General features: G+C 48.3%; 1 protein-coding gene across 5 annotated transcripts in view; it reads left to right on the forward strand.

The window, feature by feature from the left end:
• Window positions 1–18,744, forward strand: part of FGF11 (fibroblast growth factor 11) — a 68,906-nt gene extending 50,162 nt beyond the window's left edge. For all 5 annotated transcript variants that reach the window (XM_056553543.1, XM_056553541.1, XM_056553544.1 and 2 more), the window contains 2 exons: window positions 17,057–17,255; window positions 18,159–18,744. In XM_056553543.1, coding sequence (XP_056409518.1) covers window positions 17,057–17,255; window positions 18,159–18,286 — 327 coding nt within the window. In that variant the 3' untranslated portion in view covers window positions 18,287–18,744. The remainder of the gene's footprint in view (window positions 1–17,056; window positions 17,256–18,158) is intronic.
• The last annotated feature ends 468 nt before the right edge of the window (window positions 18,745–19,212 follow it).

Below are 19,212 nucleotides of genomic sequence, written 5' to 3' on the forward strand. Positions count from 1 at the left end.
TTAGGTTACGGTGTAACATGTTGGGAGTTGTAGTTTTGGTTCGGGCGTGTTTGCATGCATCCGTGGGGCTCTTGGTCGGCTGAAAATAAATAAATAAAAATTAGATAGCACAACTGGCGGCAGCACTTGTCAGTCCGCCCCTGTACAAAACATACATGCATACACATATCATACATATACATTCACCGGCCACTGCCCCCTATATCATACATTTCATACATACACACATCATACATACACCCGCCGCTGCCCCCCACATCATACATTAAACACACATCACACATACACACATCATATATACACACACATACACTCACACCATACATATACACCATACATATGCACACATCATACATACACCTGCTGCTGCCCCCTATATCATACATTACATACACACATCACACATACACATATCATATATACACACACATACACTCACACCATACATATACACCATACATATGCACACATCATACATACACCTGTTGCTGCCCCCTATATCATACATTACATACACACATCACACATACACACATCATACATACACATACACTGGGCTGCTGCCCCCTATATCATACATTACATACACACATCACACATACACATATCATATATACACACACATACACTCACACCATACATATACACCATACATATGCACACATCATACATACACCTGCTGCTGCCCCCTATATCATACATTACATACACACATCACACATACACACATCAGGGGAGATTTATCAAAACCTGTGCAGAGAAAAAGTTGCTCAGTTGTCCATAGCAACGAATCAGATCGCTTCTTTCACTTTGCAGTGGCCTTGTTAAAAATGAAAGAAGCGATCTGATTGGTTGCTATGGGCAACTGGATAACTTTTCCTCTGCACTGGTTTTGATAAATCTCCCCCATCATACATACACCGGGCTGCTGCCCCCTATATCATACATTACATACACACATCACACATAGACATCATACAGACAACATACACACATCATATATATATACATGACACATACACCATACATATGCACACATCATACATACACCTGCCGCTGATACACCCCCCCTAATCATACAATACATACATACATGCCGGTGTGAGGTGAAATCCCCAGCCTGTGCAGTGCAGTTCAGTATGTCTCCTCACACATGTCCTCTCCCCTCCCCCCGCTCTGTGTTTTCCCCCGTGAAAACTTGAAACCTCCCCGTGATAAGCGAGGTCCTGTGTAGACAGAGCAGGGGAGGGTCTGTGTACGTCCTCTTTCTCCCCCTGTCTTCTTGTATTCAGAGCTGCGCTCTCCATGCTCCGGGAGGGGGATGAGGGGGCGTGGCTTAATCATCTCCTGCAGACTGTCCTCGGGCTCTGCCCTCGCTCCTCCCCGTTCTAGCTTCGGCAAAGTTCGGAGAGCGGAGGGAAGGACCGGTGAGGCTGTGGGGGCTCTGAGCAGCGGCCCCCGGCTACTGAAATCAGCTGGGGGCCGCTGTGAGGTGAGATGGGTTCGGAAATCTCACCTCACACCGCCGCCCCCTCCATACACCCTGAGCGCCGGTGTGAGGTGCAGACTTGCATCGGCTCCTGCGCCTCACACCGGCAAAAATAAGGGGGAAGTCGGTCTGTCCCAGCAGGCCCGATACAGAGCTAAATCTATAAAAAAATTCACCTGCCCGGCGCCCAAAACTACTTGTCCCGGGCGTTGGGCGATAGGATTCCCACATCCTTGAGGATGTACACCGGACTGCATTTTCCAACATAGAGGCCATCTAGTTATGGGGATTTCACAAATGTATAGGCAAAAACAGACAGTCAAAATTACACTTCTAATTTTTTGTAGACCTTGTGGGTTCAGAAATTAACACTCACAGCGATCTCAACCTCCTGCTTTCAAACTCCTATTTTTAAAACTCCTCTTTCACGCCCCCTCTTACACAGCAACACTCAGAAAGAGCAAGTTCAATAAAGAGTCCCAAGCTAAGATTTATACACCTGTGCCCAATCTACTCCTCCCCCTAGAGGTGGAACAGAGAAAATAAAAAACTGAAAAAGGGTGTTTAAACTCTAACAGTTATCCCACTATGTGCAAGAGAAAAATACTTACCCAAAATATGAATGTGGACTATAGGCAGTCACACCCACACCATGAAGCAGATACAGAAGTATTACGTGAAGTGTTTTTGGACTCTAGAAGAAAGTCTTGGTTACTGCATTCTGTGGTGTTTGCTTACATAGTCTCATAGAGTAGAATAATGATGATTTAATGCCTCAAACTCCTGTTAAATATCTCAGCGTGCTGGTGAAAGCTCTTGTTAAAAGTCGTCTTGGGCTCAGCAACATGCTTAAGATTATTCCATAACTATTCAATGGGGAAAGCTTTTGATGAACATCTTGTCAGCATCTTGGTGAAGGCTCTTGTGTTGTCTTGGGCTCAGCATCTCATAGAAACATAGAATGTGTCGGCAGATAAGAACCATTTGGCCCATCTAGTCTGCCCAATAATCTGAATACTATGAATAGTCCCTGGGCCCTATCTTATATGGAGGATAGCCTTATGCTTATTCCAATCATGTTTAAACTCTTTCACTGTATTTGCAGCGACCACTTCTGCAGGAAGGCTATTCCATGCATCCACTACTCTCTCAGTAAAGTAATACTTCCTCATATTACTGCAGAAAACTTTGCCCCTCTAATTTAAATCTATGTCCTCTTGTGGTAGTTTTTCTTCTTTTAAATATGCTCTCCTCCTTTACCGTGTTGATTCCCTTTATGTATTTAAAAGTCTCTATCATATCCCTCTGTCTCTTCTTTCTTCTATACATGTTAAGGTCCTGTAACCTTTCCTGGTAAGTTTTATCCTGCAATCCATGTACTAATTTAGTAGCTCTTCTTTGAACTCTCTCTAGAGTATCTATATCCTTCTGGAGATACGGCCTCCAGTACTGCGCACAATACTCCAATTGAGGTCTCACCAGTGTTCTGTACAGCGGCATGAGCACTTCTCTCTTTCTACTGCTTATACCTCTCCCTATACATCCAAGCATTCTGCTAGCGTTTCCTGCTGCTCTATTACATTGTCTTCCTACCTTTAAGTCTTCTGAAATAATTACTCCTAAATCCCTCTCCTCAGATACTGAGGTCAGGGCTGTGTCAAATAATCTATATTCTGCCCGAGGGTTTTTACGCCCCAGGTGCATTATCTTGCACTTATCCACATAAAATTTCAGTTGCCAGAGTTCTGACCATTCTTCTAGTTTGCCTAAATCCTTTTCCATTTGGCGGATCCCTCCAGGAACATCATCCCTGTTATATATCTTTGTGTCATCAGGAAAAAGACATACCTTACCATCGAGACCTTCTATAATATCGCTAATGAAGAGATTACACAATACTGGTCCCTGTACAGATCCATGAGGTCCCCACTGGTGACAAGACCGCGCTCTGAATATTCTCCATTGACTACAACCCTCTGTTGTCTGTTACTCAGCCACTGCCTGATCCACTCAACAATATGGGAGTTTAAGCTCAATGACTGTAGTTTATTGATAAGTCTTCTATGTGGGACAGTGTCAAAAGCCTTACTAAAATCTAGATATGCGATGTCTACTGCCCCTCCACCATCTATTATTTTAGTCACCCAGTCAAAAAAATCAATAAGATTTGTTTGACATGATCTCCCTGAAGTAAACCCCTGTGTTATCTTTGGCTCAGCATCTTGGTGAAGGCTCTTGTGCTTTCTTGGGCTCAGCATCTTGGTGAAGGCTCTTGTGTTGTGTTGGGCTCAGCATCTTGGTGAAGGCTCTTGTGTTGTCTTGGGCTCAACATCTTGGTGACAAGGCTCTGTGTTGTCTTGTCAGCATCTTGGCGAAGGCTCTTGTGTTGTCTTGTCATCATCTTGGTGAAGGCTTTTGTGTTATCTTGGGCTCAGCATCTTGGTGAAAGCTTTTGTGTTATCTTAAGCTCAGCATCTTGGTGAAGGCTCTTGTGTTGTCTTGGGCTCAGCATCTTGGCAAAGGCTTGTAAGCAGCTGAGTAGTGGATCCACTGACCTGTGTGGATAATGACTGAACCCTACCAGGGAGTGGAGTCTATGGTGCTGCTGGTTTTCACCAGAGCCCACAGCAAAGTGGGATGGACTTGCTACGGCAGGCGGCACCCAGGTCGCTACCCCTGGCATGTTCCATCCACACAGGTGGCCCAGATGAAACTCGGCACTGGAGATAAAACGAAGTCAGGACGTAGCAGTGGTCAGCAGGCAGGTAGCAAAGGAGCAAGGTCAGGTCACTAGCAAAGAGGTCAGGAGGCAGGCGGCAAAGGAGCAAGGTCAGGTCACTAGCAACGAGGTCAGGAACACAGTAGGCAAACACAAGGTACACTTTCTCAGAGGCACTAGGCACAGAGATCTGGCAGCGAGCTGCAGGAAGTGCCGGAACTAAATAGGGACTGTTTCAGATAAGCACCAATTATTGGTGCACTGGCCCTTTAACCACTTAAAGCGCAACTGTCATGGAAATTATACCCCCCGGACTAATAACATGATAGTATAGATGATGATACGTGTAATGCAGCTGTACTTTTGGCTGCTGTTTATCACTCTATCAGCCAGAAAATAGTTTTATCGTGCGGTCAGTAACAGTCGGATAGGCGTGGCTGGGGATCGTAATGCCCCCCTTTCCCCTGTAAGTGAGCGCTGGACCACTGTGTGATTGACACACAGGTCCCCACCCCCCGATGTACATTATGTGCGGGCCGGCGTGACTCCACTGAGCCTATACATATAATGTGCACCTTTATGTTATATGAAATACAGTGCCCGTACTCCTCTTCTTTCTTCTCATGGTGCCGGAGACGCGCTGCTTCTGCTTTCACTATAGGCAGTGAGCTCGCTCCCTGCCTCTAGCACTGCGCAGGCGCACTGAGCTGGCGGCAGACAACGGGAGTGAGCTCACTGCCTGTAGTGAAAGCAGAAGCAGCGCAAATGCCCAGGGTGGTCATCAGAACCCCCCCCATGTGACCCGGAATATAAGGGGGATTGTGGTTGTCAAAGACACACACGATCCCTCTGAAGGGATAGGAGTGAGGTGGCAGGGGTGCCACCCCTCCTATCCCAGCTATTGGTCGCCAGAAGCGATGACCAATAGCAGATCGGGGGCGGGGGGGGTTAACTTTCGGTTTCCCCGTTCTGCCCACCCACAATAGGCGGGGCAGAACGGGGAAACTTACCCACTTACCCATCCGGAGGCTGCGGGCAACGGTGATGTCGTGCGGCTGGCTCACTGGATCCTAAGGAAGTCGATGAGTTGCCTAGCAACATCTGGAGGACTACAGTCTGAGACCACTATACAGTGGTCTCTAAACTGTAGCCCTCCAGTTGTTGCAAAACTGCAAATCCCAGCATGTCCAAACAGCAAACAGCTGTCTCGGCATGCTGGGAGTTGTAGTTGCATACCTCCAGCTGTTGCATAACTACATCTCCCAGCATGCCCTTCGGCAATCAGCACATGCTGGGAGTTGTAGTTTTGCAACAGCTGGAGGCACACTGGTTGGAAAATACTTAGTTAGGTAACAGAACCTAACTGAAGGTTTTCCAACCAGTGTGCCTCCAGTAATGTAATAAGGGGTGCAGTGAGCATTTACGCCCCACAGGTGTCTGACAGATTTTTGGAACAGTGGTCCGTGAAAATGAAAAATGCTCAGCCCACTTTTCTAAAGATCTGTGAAACGCCAGTGGGGTGTAAATACTCACTGAACCCCTTATTAAATTCTGTGAGGGGTGTAGTTTCCAAAATGGGGTCACATGTGGGGGGGGGGGGGTCCACTGTTCTGGCACCACGGGGGGGCTTTGTAAACGCACATGGCTCCCGACTTCCATTCCAAACAAATTCTCTCTCCCATAAGCTCAATGGCGCTCCTCCTCTTCTGAGCATTGTAGTTCGCCAGCAGAGTACTTGACATCCACACATGGGGTATTTCCATACTCAAAAGAAATGGGGTTACAAATTTTGGGGGTAATTTTCTCCTATTACCCTTTGTAAAACTGTAAAATTTGGGGAAAAACCTGCATTTTAGTTAAAAAAAAAAATTCATTTACACATCCAACTTTAACAAAAAGTTGTGAAATACCTGTGTGGTTGTTAAGGCTCACTGTACCCCTTGTTACTTTCCTTGAGGGGTGTAGTTTCCAAAATAGTATGTCATGTTTTTTTTTTTTTTTTTTGTTCTGGCACCATAGGGGCTTCCTAAATGCGACATTCCCGCCAAAAACAATTTTAGCAAAATTTGCTTTCCAAAAGCCAAATGTGACTCCTTCTCTTCTGAGCATTGCAGTTTGCCCACAGAGCATTTTAGGTTCCTAACATGGGGTATTTCCATACTCAGAAGAGATGGGGTTACAAATTTTGGGAGGCATTTTCTCCCATTACCCTTTATAAAAATGGTAATTTTTGGGAAAAAACTGCACTTTATTGAAAATTATTTTTTTTTCATCTGGGCTCAGCATCTTCGTGAAGACTCTTGTCTCGGGCACAGCATCTTGGCGAAGGCTCTTGTGTTGTCTTGTCAGCATCTTGGTGAAGAGTCTTGTGTAATCTTGGGCACAGCATCTTGGTGAAGACTCTTGTCTCGGGCACAGCATCTTGGCGAAGGCTCTTGTGTTGTCTTGTCAGCATCTTGGTGAAGGCTCTTGTGTAATCTTGGGCGCAGCATCTTGGTGAAGGCTCTTGCGTTGTATTGGGCTCAGCATCTTGGTGAAGACTCTTGTCTTGGGCTCAGCATCTTGGTGAAGGATCTTGTGTTGTCTTGGGCTCAGCATCTTGGTGAAGGCTCTTGTATAATCTTGGGCGCAGCATCTTGGTGAAGGCTCTTGTGTTGTATTGGGCCCAGGCTCAGCACCTTGGTGAAGGCTCTTGTGTTGTATTGGGCTCAGCATCTTGGTGAAGTCTCTTGTGTTGTATTGTCAGCATCTTGGTGGAGGCTCTTGTGTTGTATTGGGCTCAGAATCTTGGTGAAGGCTCTTGTGTTATCTTTGGCTCAGCATCTTGGTGAAGACTCTTGTCTTGGGCTCAGCATCTTGGTGAAGGCTCTTATGTTGTCTTGGGCTCAGCATCTTGGTAAAGACTTGTGTAATCTTGGGCGCAGCATCTTGGTGAAGGTTCTTGTTTTGTATTGTCAGCATCTTGGGGAAGGCTCTTGCGTTGTATTGGGCTCAGCATCTTGGTGAAGGCTCTTGTGTTGTATTGGGCTCAGCATCTTGGTGAAGGATCTTGTGTTGTCTTGTCAGCATCTTGGTGAAGGCTCTTGTGTTGTATTGTCAGCATCTTGGTGAAGGCTCTTGTGTTGTATTGGGCTCAGCATCTTGGTGAAGACTCTTGTCTTGGGCTCAGAATCTTGGTGAAGACTCTTGTCTTGGGCTCAGAATCTTGGTGAAGGATCTTGGTGAAGGCTCTTGTTTTGTATTGTCAGCATCTTGGTGAAGGCTCTTGTGTTGTATTGTCAGCATCTTGGTGAAGGCTCTTGTGTTGTCTTGGGCCCAGGCTCAGCACCTTGGTGAAGACTCTTGTGTTGTATTGGGCTCAGTATCTTTGTGAAGACTCTTGTCTCGGGCTCAGCATCTTGGTGAAGGCTCTTGTGTTGTATTGTCAGCATCTTGGTGAAGGCTCTTGTGTTGTATTGGGCTCAGAATCTTGGTGAAGGCTCTTGTGTTATCTTTGGCTCAGCATCTTGGTGAAGACTCTTGTCTTGGGCTCAGCATCTTGGTGAAGGCTCTTATGTTGTCTTGGGCTCAGCATCTTGGTAAAGACTTGTGTAATCTTGGGCGCAGCATCTTGGTGAAGGCTTGTGTGTTGTATTGGGCTCAGCATCTTGGTGAAGGCTCTTGTGTTGTAATGAGCTCAGCATCTTGGTGAAGACTCTTGTCTTGGACTCAGCATCTTGGTGAAGGATCTTGAGTTGTCTTGTCAGCATCTTGGTGAAGTCTCTTGTGCTGTCTTGGGCTTAGCATCTTGGTGAAGGCTCTTGTGTTGTATTGGGCCCAGGCTCAGCACCTTGGAGAAGACTCTTGTGTTGTATTGGGCTCAGCATCTTGGTGAAGACTCTTGTCTTGGGCTCAGCATCTTGGTAAAGACTCTTGTGTAATCTTGGGCGCAGCATCTTGGTGAAGGCTCTTGTGTTGTATTGGGCTCAGCATCTTGGTGAAGACTCTTGTCTTGGGCTCAGCATCTTGGTGAAGGATCTTGTGTTGTCTTGTCAGCATCTTGTTGAAGGCTCTTGTGTTGTCTTGGGCTCAGCATCTTGGTAAAGACTCTTGTGTAATCTTGGGCGCAGCATCTTGGTGAAGGTTCTTGTGTTGTATTAGGCTCAGCATCTTGGTGAAGGCTCTTGTGCTGAATTGGGCTCAGCATCTTCGTGAAGACTCTTGTCTCGGGCTCAGCATATTGGTAAAGGCTCATGTGTTGTCTTGTTAGCATTTTAGTGAAGGCTCTTGTGCTGTTTTGGGCTCAGCATCTTGGTGAAGGATCTTGTGTTGTCTTGTCAGCATCTTGTTGAAGGCTCTTGTGTTGTCTTGGGCTCAGCATCTTGGTAAAGACTCTTGTGTAATCTTGGGCGCAGCATCTTGGTGAAGGTTCTTGTGTTGTATTAGGCTCAGCATCTTGGTGAAGGCTCTTGTGCTGTCTTGGGCTCAGCATCTTGGTGAAGGCTCTTGTGTTGTCTTGGGCTCAGCATCTTCGTGAAGACTTGTCTCGGGCTCAGCATATTGGTAAAGGCTCATGTGTTGTCTTGTCAGCATCTTGGTGAAGGCTCTTGTGCTGTCTTGGGCTCAGCATCTTGGTGAAGGCTCTTGTGCTGTCTTGGGCTCAGCATCTTGGTGAAGGCTCTTGTGTTGTCTTGGGCTCAGCATCTTGGTGAAGGCTCTTGTGTTGTCTTGTCAGCATCTTGAGGAAGGCTCTTGTGTTATCTTGGGCTCAGCATCTTGGTGAAGGCTCTTGTGTTGTCTTGGGCTCAGCATCTTAGATGATTTTTGTTGTGTTTCCCTGGGCACCAATCTAGTAGATCAGCTCTTGCTTAATGACCCTTTTCACACAGATAAGTGTTTTTAGGACCCTCGACTTGCGTCCTTGACAGCTAGAGATATGCACATTCCAGCATTTAGCTTATGCCCGAGTGATTGCTGGGTCTTTTATACAGGTCAATAATTGACCTGTTCAGCTTATAATTGCCCCGTGTAAAATGCCCTTTAGGTTTAATTTTTTTGTGAATGCTTTTTTACGTATCATGACTTGGGCTTATTGTACTGCTGAAGGCTCTTGGAAGGTCTTGTCTTGTTTAAGTTAGCTTGGGCTCACCATACTGGTGAAGGTGATTGTTGAAGGTCTTGTCTTGCTAAATTTTTTTGTTGAATGTCTTTCGCCAAGTGTCTTGAAAAAGACAGCTCTAGTTGAATGTCTTGTCCTAGGCCTAATGTTTTTATGAAGGCTTCAATTGAATGTCTTGGCCTCAGTATCTTAGAGAAGACTTCTGATGGTTATCTTTTTTTTTTTTTTTTTTTTTATCAATTCTTTATTTATGAATTTTCAAGACACAACAGTTGAGTCAATCAAAGAATACAACAATAAGTATGTAAGTTCGCAAGTACATAGCGCCTAAGACATTCGACAGACTAATAAACGGTAGGTGTCTGCACAATGAGTCCCAAGTATGTACAAGACCCTCGAAAAACCCACGTGAGAGACAATGCGGGCCAGGGCATGACACACATGTAAGGACGTGAAAGAGGATCCACTGTCCACGAGCGAGGCCAGCTGCACCCGTGTACCATGGATAGTCTGTCTCAGGTAAAACGATTCAACTTACATGGTAGCGTGGAGAGAGATTGAGATGGAGAGAAAGATTAGGGGGTGAAGAACATAAAGCAAATGATCGGGAATTGGAAAGAGATGGAAGAGAAAGGTGGGTGGGAAGGTGGAAGAAGGAGGGGGACCACAATAGGAGGGTAATGGATGAGATGGGGGTGAGGAAGGACACAATAGGGAGAGGAAGTAGAGGTGAGGGGCGTGGGCGAACATGAGGGCAAGGGCTGACGCGAATGTGGGCTGAGTGCAGTACTGATGGAGTTCAATCGGTACTTCTAAACCAGAGTGCGTGGTTTGTGGGGAAAGGTTGGAAGAAGCAAGGGAAACAGCGAGCAGTAATTAGGGAGTTCCAGGGGAGGCTAGGTACCTCCTCCACGGGGTCCATGTCTGCAGAAAACGGTCATGTGTGTGAGTCCCCCAGCTCGACAACTCCTCCAGGCGGCATAACTGTGAGACTCTGCCCTTCCATTCATCAACAGTTGGCGGAGAGGTCTGACGCCAGTGTAGCGGGATAAGGGCCTTAGCCGCCGTGAGCAGGTGCGCTGTCAGGGATTTGGGATGCAAGGGGCACCCCGAGCCCGGGAGCCCTAGGAAGATCTGAAGTGGAGTAAGGTCAACCCTAGTGCCAGTCACCTCAGTCATAGTCTCCCCCACACCCTTCCAAAAGTCAGTTAGGAGGGGGCAGTGCCACCATATGTGCGATAGAGAGCCAATGTCACCCCCACATCTCCAACACTCCGATGTCTGTGTGAGGCCCCAACGTCTGAGCAGCTCTGGTGTCCTATACCACCTAACTAGCAGCTTGTAATGTCCTTCCTGTAACTTAACGCATCTAGAGAACCCATGGGAGCTATCTAGAATCTTCTTCTTGTCAGCGTCAGTGAGGATAACCCTCAACTCCTTTTCCCATGAGGTAAGGAAAAGCGGGGAAGTAGCACCATCTTCGTCCATATAATGTGAGCGAAAGACAGAAAGCCGCGGCTTAGTGTCAATGTCTGTGGTGGCGAGAGCTAGTCTGTCTACCCAGGATAGGTCGGAGCCGATGGCATATTGCCTCAATAAGGAGGCACATGCGCGCCGTATGATGTAGTTTTGCATGAAATTTAGAGTCGTAGTCGGGATCAGTTCCTGGATTACCTCCTGAGACGGTGGGTGGCCATCCCTACACAAAAGCTTCAGCGGTACGGATCTAAGATGTCTCCACACACCATCTACCTCCGAGGCGTGTGGCGTCAGGATGTGCGGAATCAGTGAGCTCGGTAAAGCCGGGGACAGGGTAGGCCTGTCTCCCGCCATACGTCTGCCCGACCTATCAAAAGTCTTTTTAAGCAGGAGTGTGCCCCGCAGCAATGGGTTAGCTATCTGGGTGAGTATGGCTGTTGAAGGGAGCCAGAGTGTTCTCTCGCGTGAGGTATCAGGTACTGCAAGTTGTAGTGATTCTAAAGAAGTGCCCTGTAGAAGGCTAGTGTGAGAGAAAATCTCCGTCCATCTTTGTAAATGCACCACCCGGTACCATTGCTCGACATCCGGGAGAGCTATGCCCCCGTGTGATTTACGCCTAAGCAGGAGTTTGTACGGCAAGCGTGGCTTCTTGCCTGACCAGAGGAAGGAGGAGAACAATCGCTTCCATTGAAGCAAATGCTTGGTCGGTAAGGCAATTGGTACCATTCTGAGCAAATACAGGATGGAGGGCATAATGTACGTCTGTAGTAGATTCCGCCTACCCATCCACGACAGGAAGGGCAGCTGGTAAGACTCTATCTGTCGTTTCAGTTTTGCAAACATAGGCACGTAGTTGGTTGTAAACAGGTCGGACAGCGAAGGGGGCAAGGCAATGCCTAGGTAAGTAATGTGGTCTGACGGCCATCGGTAAGGGGAGGAGTTTTGTAGGAGTATTGCTCTATTGTTGGGTAGGGAAACATTCAATATTTCCGACTTAGTGTAGTTGACCTTGAAGTTGGAAAGCGAGCCGAAATGATCTAGCAAGTCTTGTACTTTTGGTAAAGCGGTCTCCGGGTTCGTGATGAGAAGGAGCAGATCGTCCGCGAAAGCAGCGGCTTTATGTTCATGCTCACCCACCACCAAGCCTTCAATCAACTTCTCCCTCCGTAGAGCCTGCAATAGCGTCTCCATGACTGTGATGTACAATGAAGGGGACAGGGGGCACCCCTGCCGGGTACCATTTCTGATCTGGAAGGAGGGGGACAAAGTGCCATTGACCCTAACGCGTGCGCTTGGGTTCGAGTAAAGCGACATGACGGCAGCTGTGAATGCCTGGGGGACTCCAAAGGAGGCCAATGTGTGTTGTAAGTACTGCCAGGAAACTCTGTCGAATGCCTTCTCGGCATCTGTGCCGAGGAGGATAAGCGGAGTGTGTGTGGACCTAGCATAATGCATTGCGTGCATCACCCTAAGGGCGTTGTGTCTGCCCTCCCTGCCGCGCACGAAACCTGTTTGATCCGGATGTATGAGGCGTGGTAGATATCGCCCCAGTCTTAGCACCTTGGCCCACACCTTCACGTCAATATTGAGCAAGGATATGGGCCTGTAGCTGGAGCATAAGAGATGATCCTTGCCTTCTTTAGGAAGGATAGTAATATGTGCTTCGAGCGCTTGAGCAGGCAGGCTACCCCCCTCCAATAGAGCGTTGCACCAGATGCCTCGCATGTACGCCTTATGCGTTTCCCATACCGTTGGCCAGGAGACGTCTGGGGTGAGATTTATATCAAAGAAGGCGTGGATTTGGTATGAGAGGTTAGAAACCGTTTCTGGATGTGACAGTAGGGAGTCGTTTAGACGCCACGTCCAGTCCCGCCTGGGGAGGTGTGTGAGAGTGGACGTGGCAGTGACGGGTGAGTGGTCTGACAAAGTCCTAGGTGCTATTGTGGAGTGGTGGAACGATGGCAGGATGCTTTCATGGCAGAGGAGGTAATCCAGACGCTGAGCAGACTGATGGGGGGTGGAGAAGAAAGTGTAGGAGTGGTCACCTGGGTTGTGCAGACGCCAAACGTCAGCAAGACCCAACTCCTGTAGTTTGTTCCTCAGGGTGCGTAGGTCAACCGGTCGGATCGCCGACCTCCGCGTAGAGGAGTCCAGAAGGGGTTCTAGAGCGACGTTCAAGTCAGCCCCTATGATAATAGGACCCTCCGCGAAGGCCCTCAATCTCTCCAATGTACCCAACAGCCAGGGAATCTGTTTCTTGTTTGGGGCGTAAAGGGAGGCTAAAGTGTATGTCACGGCTCCGATCCTACCTTTTATGAACAGCGCCCTCCCGTCAGCTGAGTCGTAAGAGTCAAGGAGTTGGAAGGGGACCTCCCTCTGCAGTGCAATAGATACCCCTCTGGAGGAGGAGTTCGAGCTCCCACTATGAAACCAAAGAGAGAAGTAGTTAGAAGGTAGTTTGGGAATCCTATGCTTCTTAAAATGCGTTTCCTGTAGGAACAGTACAGACACTTTCTCTTTCTGCAATAAAGACAATACATTATGTCTCTTACATGGAGAGTTAAAGCCATGTACATTGTACGTCATAAACTGAAGAGTGGCCATGGCACACCGGGTAGCAGCTGGATGTAGCAAGGAAGAACAAGGGGTTGACAAGACAGGGGAGACACAACAAACAAGACGAGACTGGTGGAAGACGCACTAGGACCGGGGGTAGACCGAACAAGGCACCAAGCGGGAGGGGGGGGGGGGAGACGGAGGGAAGGAGTAGAAGCAGAAAGGGGAAAGAATGAGAGGGTCAGATAGTGGAAAAAGGAGAGACAATTCACTATAGGCGATAAACAGCCAATGGGATGGTGAGGTACCAAGGCTTACAGGTGAGGGGGAAATGAAGAGGGGATAGCCTTTCTACAAAGAGAAAAGGGAAAAAGTGGGTGTAGAAAGTAGGGTTACGGATAAATTCCTGAACCGACGACCAAATCGACCATTATTAGAACCTTAGAACTCTAAAATAGGTAAATGTTAAGAAATACAGCCCTCAGAGTGACATATGTGCAGAACGTCCCGCATGGAACAAATAGCAGGCTAAGTACGGACCCACTGTAATAGGTAGCTAGCTGTAAGAATCCCAAACTAGTATGCACAGCAAATTAGGTTAAAGCAGATAAAATGAAATCGAATAAAACAACATGACATGACATGACCTGACCCCCCCCTCCCAGCTATTCAGCCAGCCAGCCAGCCACCCCCACCCCCCCCCCCGCCAATCGGTTAGACCACACATGGACCCTTCAAAGAAATAAGGTATCAAAGGAAGGCCGAGGGAGCTCAGCAGTGGCTCATCCCATCTGCTTGGTAGGTATCAAGGTGTGTCTCACGTGTCGGTCCATGGGGTGCCAACAGTCCAGCTATACCTCAGATGACCGAGTGGAGCATACAGCAGTGGCCCATTCGGCCGGTGGATCCCATGCCTTCATGTGTCCTCGGGGGGCCAAGAAAGGGTTAGGGAAGGGGCCACGGGAGCGGGGAAGTCCAGGACCCAAATCATGCGGGTGGCAAGGGGGTAGCTCTCGGCTAGCAGGTTGTGGGTGGTGGCAGTCACGAGCAAGTACTATGCATTGAAAGGAGGGGGGTGGCGGCAGCGAGAGATGTCGTGATTTACGGTATAAGGCCAGGGGATGGGGGGGAAAGGCCAGGGAAGTGCAATATGCAGCGTTACAGGGGAAACTTTTCATCGTAGCCCCACATCATTAGAAACTGATAGGTCAAGCTGTAGGGTAATACAAAAGCTGTCAGGCTGTGGAACAATGGAAGTCCACCAACAGTTAGAACACAGCAGGGTCGTTTCGCAAGTGCTGAGTGGTTCCAGGCAAGCAGCAATAATAAGCCAGGCGCTCTGCAATCGGGCTATCACGGCCAAGGCAGGCAGTATAGTAACTAGAAAACTTAAATCTTAAATGAAGGCAATATACTTATCGGACAGGAGACCGGTGGAGATCAGGTGGTGTCATAGTCCTTCTGTAGCTTAGCTGCATGTCTGCGGGCTTTAGAGGGTTTAGGCTTTTCTGCTCGCGGGCCTCCAATCTGCTTCGGGAGCGACGGCAGTGTGTGGCACATATTCACTGGCAGCCAGGAGGGGATGGCAATTGGGTCGATCTCCAGCAGCGCCCAGGCTTTATCGAGCTCATCTGGAGACCTGATAGAGATCCTTTTTCCACCTTTCAGGATGGAGATGCCGAATGGGAACAACCACATGTAAGGTAAGTGGTGTTCTCTGAGTTTCTGCAGCAGGGGGTTAAGGAGACGTCGCTTAGCCAGCGTGGATGGAGCGATATCTTGGTATATCTGAATCTGCGTACCTTCAAATCTCAAGTCCTCGGTTTCTCTATTAGCCCTGAGGACCGCAGCGGTGTCCAGATAGCTGAGCAGCCCACAGACCAAGTCTCTGGGAGGTTCGTTCGGTTGAGGCTTAGGCTTAAGCACCCTGTGGACCCGTTCTATGACAATGGCTGCCGCTCTTTCATCTCCTAGCAAGGAGGCGAAAATCTGCATGGTGACGCCACGGAGGGCTTCCGAAGCGTATGTCTCGGGAATGCCTTTAATCCTCATGTTTTTCCTCCGGCTCCTGTTTTCCTGGTCTTCTAACATCAAGAAGGCTTTATTGAGTTGATTCTCATGGTGCTGGAGCTGGTGCCTGGTTGAGTCACAGAAGGACACTGTGTCAGTCAGTGCAGTTTCCAAGTGCTCGGTGCGGGAGGCCGCATGGCGGACTTCCGACTTAATGTCCGCCAGCTCCTGTAGCACCGGTACGAAGGCCGCTTGGATCGCTTTAGCAACCGCTTGTTGCACAGTCTTTCTCAGGAAAGCTTTGGTTAGGTTAAGTTTCGGGTCTTCTCCACCTGAGTCCGCCTGGCTACCGCCGTAACTCTCGTCTTCTGATGCCTCGTCTCTGTCAGCAGCGGCGGCGGGAGCCAGCGCCATCTTGGAAGGCCGCGCCGGGCTCTGCTGGGACTTTGCCCTCAGGTATTTTGCCATGTCCGCCTGGCTCTTATTAGATTTCGGTGGACCAGGGGCAGCACCAGCACACTCTCGATCCGTTCTGCCCATTTAGGTGTGAGATGAGGAGCTGTATGAGGTCGGTTCAGGTCTCGGTCGTGGAGAGCAGCGCAGTTAAGCGGCCATCCAGCTCAGCGGTCAGGCTCCGCCCCTTCTGATGGTTATCTTGTCTTGTTGGCGGCTCCACCTGAGGCCTGGAATCTTGGAGAAGGCTCCGTTAAATGGCTTAGCTGGGGCTTAGCATCTTTGAAAAGGCTACAGTGGAATGTTTTGGTTCTGGCCTAGCATCTTGGAGAAGGCTTGTGTTGAAGGTCATGATGGGTACAGAACAGTCATGATGACCCTATAAGCTCAAACAATGGTGAGGAGTGTTTTCTTGGCCCTTTAAATTATGGGGAAAGGTCTCCAGTTGACAGGCCCAACCTGAATGATTACTGAGAAGTTTTGGCTTAAAGGGGTACTCCGGTGCTTAGACATCTTATCCTCTATCCAAAGGATAGGGGATAAGATGCCTGATCGCGGGAGTCCTGCCCCTGGGAACCCCCAGGATCTTGCACGCGGCACCCCGTTTGTAATCAGCCCCTCTCGTAGGCTTGCATTGAGGGGCGGAGCGTGACGTCACACGGGGGCGGAGGCGTGACGTCACACGCCGCCGGCCATGTGGTCGCCGGTAATCAGACCCGGAGCGAGCACGCTCTGGGGACTGATTATAAATGGGGTGCCGCGTGCAAGATCCCGGGGGTCCTCAGCGGCGGGACTCCCGCGATCAGGCATCTTATCCCCTATCCTTTGGATAGGGGATAAGATGTCTAATCACCGGAGAACCCCTTTAAGCTTTCATGCCTTCTGTTCCTGCCCGGATACACTTACCCCTCTGTGTTCATCCTCCTGGACATCTCATGTCATGTCTGAGGACTTCAGGTTCTCCATATCTTCCATTCTAGCAGTATGCCAGTGTTTTAAAAAGCTTGATAACCTGTTCTAATACATCTTCACCAGAGAGGAACACCACAAAACCTTCATTGGCCATTAATTACTCATTACCATCTGATGAAGCAGAGTGCAGATTGCGTGCAAACTCTTTAGAGATCCTTCATCCATAAAACCCACAGACCACCGCAGATAATTCATTATCATAGCAATTTCTGACAATGGCAAACTCAGCTTTGCTGCATCGGTATTGATGATTATGTTCCCCACTCACTTTTTCTTTTAGGTTAATTTCACAGCTGAATGTCGCTTTAAGGAGAGTGTCTTTGATAATTATTTTGTCACCTACTCCTCAACACTTTACCGCCAGCGAGGCTCTGGACGGGGATGGTACCTGGGCCTGAACAAAGACGGACGAGCGATGGAGGGCAACAGGGTGAAGAAACACAGGCCGGCTGGTCATTTCCTCCCAAAAATGAGTGAAGGTGAGAAATTCATTGGGGAGGATGAGAGAAAAAAGTGGGGTTATAACAAGGGTGAGCTATGATGGAGGGTGGAGAGGAGAAAATGAGAATGGACTTTGTGGGGGGGGGGGTCCGACATGAGGGTGGGCTATCATTTGAGGTAGCGGCAACAGGATTATGGGCTTTGACTTTGGAAAAGTGTTGGGCTATGACTTAAAGGGGTATTCCGGCTTTATACATCTTATCCCCTATCCAAAGAATAGGGGATGAGATGTGTGATTGCAGGGGTCCTGTTGCTGGGGACCCCAGCGATCTCGGTGCAGCCCCCGACATTCTGTGCCAGGCGCTGCCTCCGAGACGGGGATGTGACAGCCACGCCCCCCTAGTGACGTCACAGACATGAATGGAGGGGGGTGGCGTGACATCATAAGGGGGAGTGTCTGTGACATCATGTCCCCTCCCTTAGACATGAATGGAGGGGGCGTGGTGTGACATCACTAAGGGGCCTGTCCGTGACGTCACGTCTCTGAGGCAGCGCCCGGCACATAATACTGGGGGCTGCACCGAGATTGAGGGGGTCCCCAGCGGCAGGACCCCTGTGATCATACATCTTATGCCCTATCCTTTGAATAGGGGATAAGATGTACAAAGCCAGAATACCCCTTTAATGAGGGGGTGTATGTAAGGATAGGCTATGACTTGGAGTAGGGTTGAAATGAGGGTGGTCTAATATGGTGGGGGGGTTGACATTCGGGTGGTCTATGCTTTGAGAGGGTTTTGACATAAGGGAGGGCTATTATTTGGGAACATTGATGGGAGGATGGGTGAACACTTGGGACGGTCAACAAGAATGGGCTATGACTTTAGGGTAGGATTAACAAGAGGGTGGGCTGTGATTGATGGACCCCTTCTTCTGCCCTACAGTCGCTCTCTACAAGGAGCCTTCCCTCCATGATGTCATTGAGTTGTCCCCAAAGAGAAAATTGACGTCAAAACCGAGTGCTCGGCTCCGGGGGGCCCGAGGAAAAAAGGTGAAGGATGAGGGAGGATAGTGGACTCTACACTACTGGCTGCCATCTTAGAAAGTGTCTGAAGAGAAGATCTGTGGACGTACAGGGTCTCCCTCTAAGGAATAAACTTTCTTCAGACCTTTTTGACTAATCGTGGTGCCCTGGACTGGGGGGCTACCATGTTGTATTTGAGGTAGTGAGAATATCAGGAGACCCCCAAGACCACCTTAAAGGATAGAAACATGGTCTGTATCTCAGGAAGTCTAAAATCCGTCTTCCAGCATCTGTACATATTATATACTGTGAATTATAGACACCATAACCTTGTATCCATACATGTATCTATGTATGCACTAACCTGCTCCCCTTATATATGAAGACCCCAAATTATCAACAAGAGCCGCCTGTTTACTAACCAATTATATGCAAATAAAGGATGCACCCCCAAGACTTCTGACTAGCCAGGCTTTATGGCTTCAACAATGTGAACAAACGTAATACAGACACTCCCCATGTAATACAGACACTCCTCATGTAATATCACACATGTAATACAGACACTCCCCATATAATATCACACATGTAATACAGACACTCCTCATGTAATATTTCACATATAATACAGACACTCCATGTAATATCACACATGTAATACAGACACTGTACATGTAATATCACACATGTAATATAGACACTCTTCATGTAATATCACACATGTAATACAGACACTCCCCATGTAATATCACACATGTAATATAGACACTCTTCATGTAATATCACACATGTAATACAGACACTCCCCATGTAATATCACACATGTAATATAGACACTCTTCATGTAATTCAGACACTCCCCATGTAATATCACACATGTAATACAGACACTCCCCATGTAATATCACACATGTAATATAGACACTCTTCATGTAATATCACACATGTAATACAGACACTCCCCATGTAATATC

The sequence above is a fragment of the Hyla sarda genome, unplaced genomic scaffold, assembly GCF_029499605.1.
Source record: "Hyla sarda isolate aHylSar1 unplaced genomic scaffold, aHylSar1.hap1 scaffold_326, whole genome shotgun sequence".
In the NCBI taxonomy this organism is placed as follows: Eukaryota; Metazoa; Chordata; class Amphibia; order Anura; family Hylidae; genus Hyla; species Hyla sarda.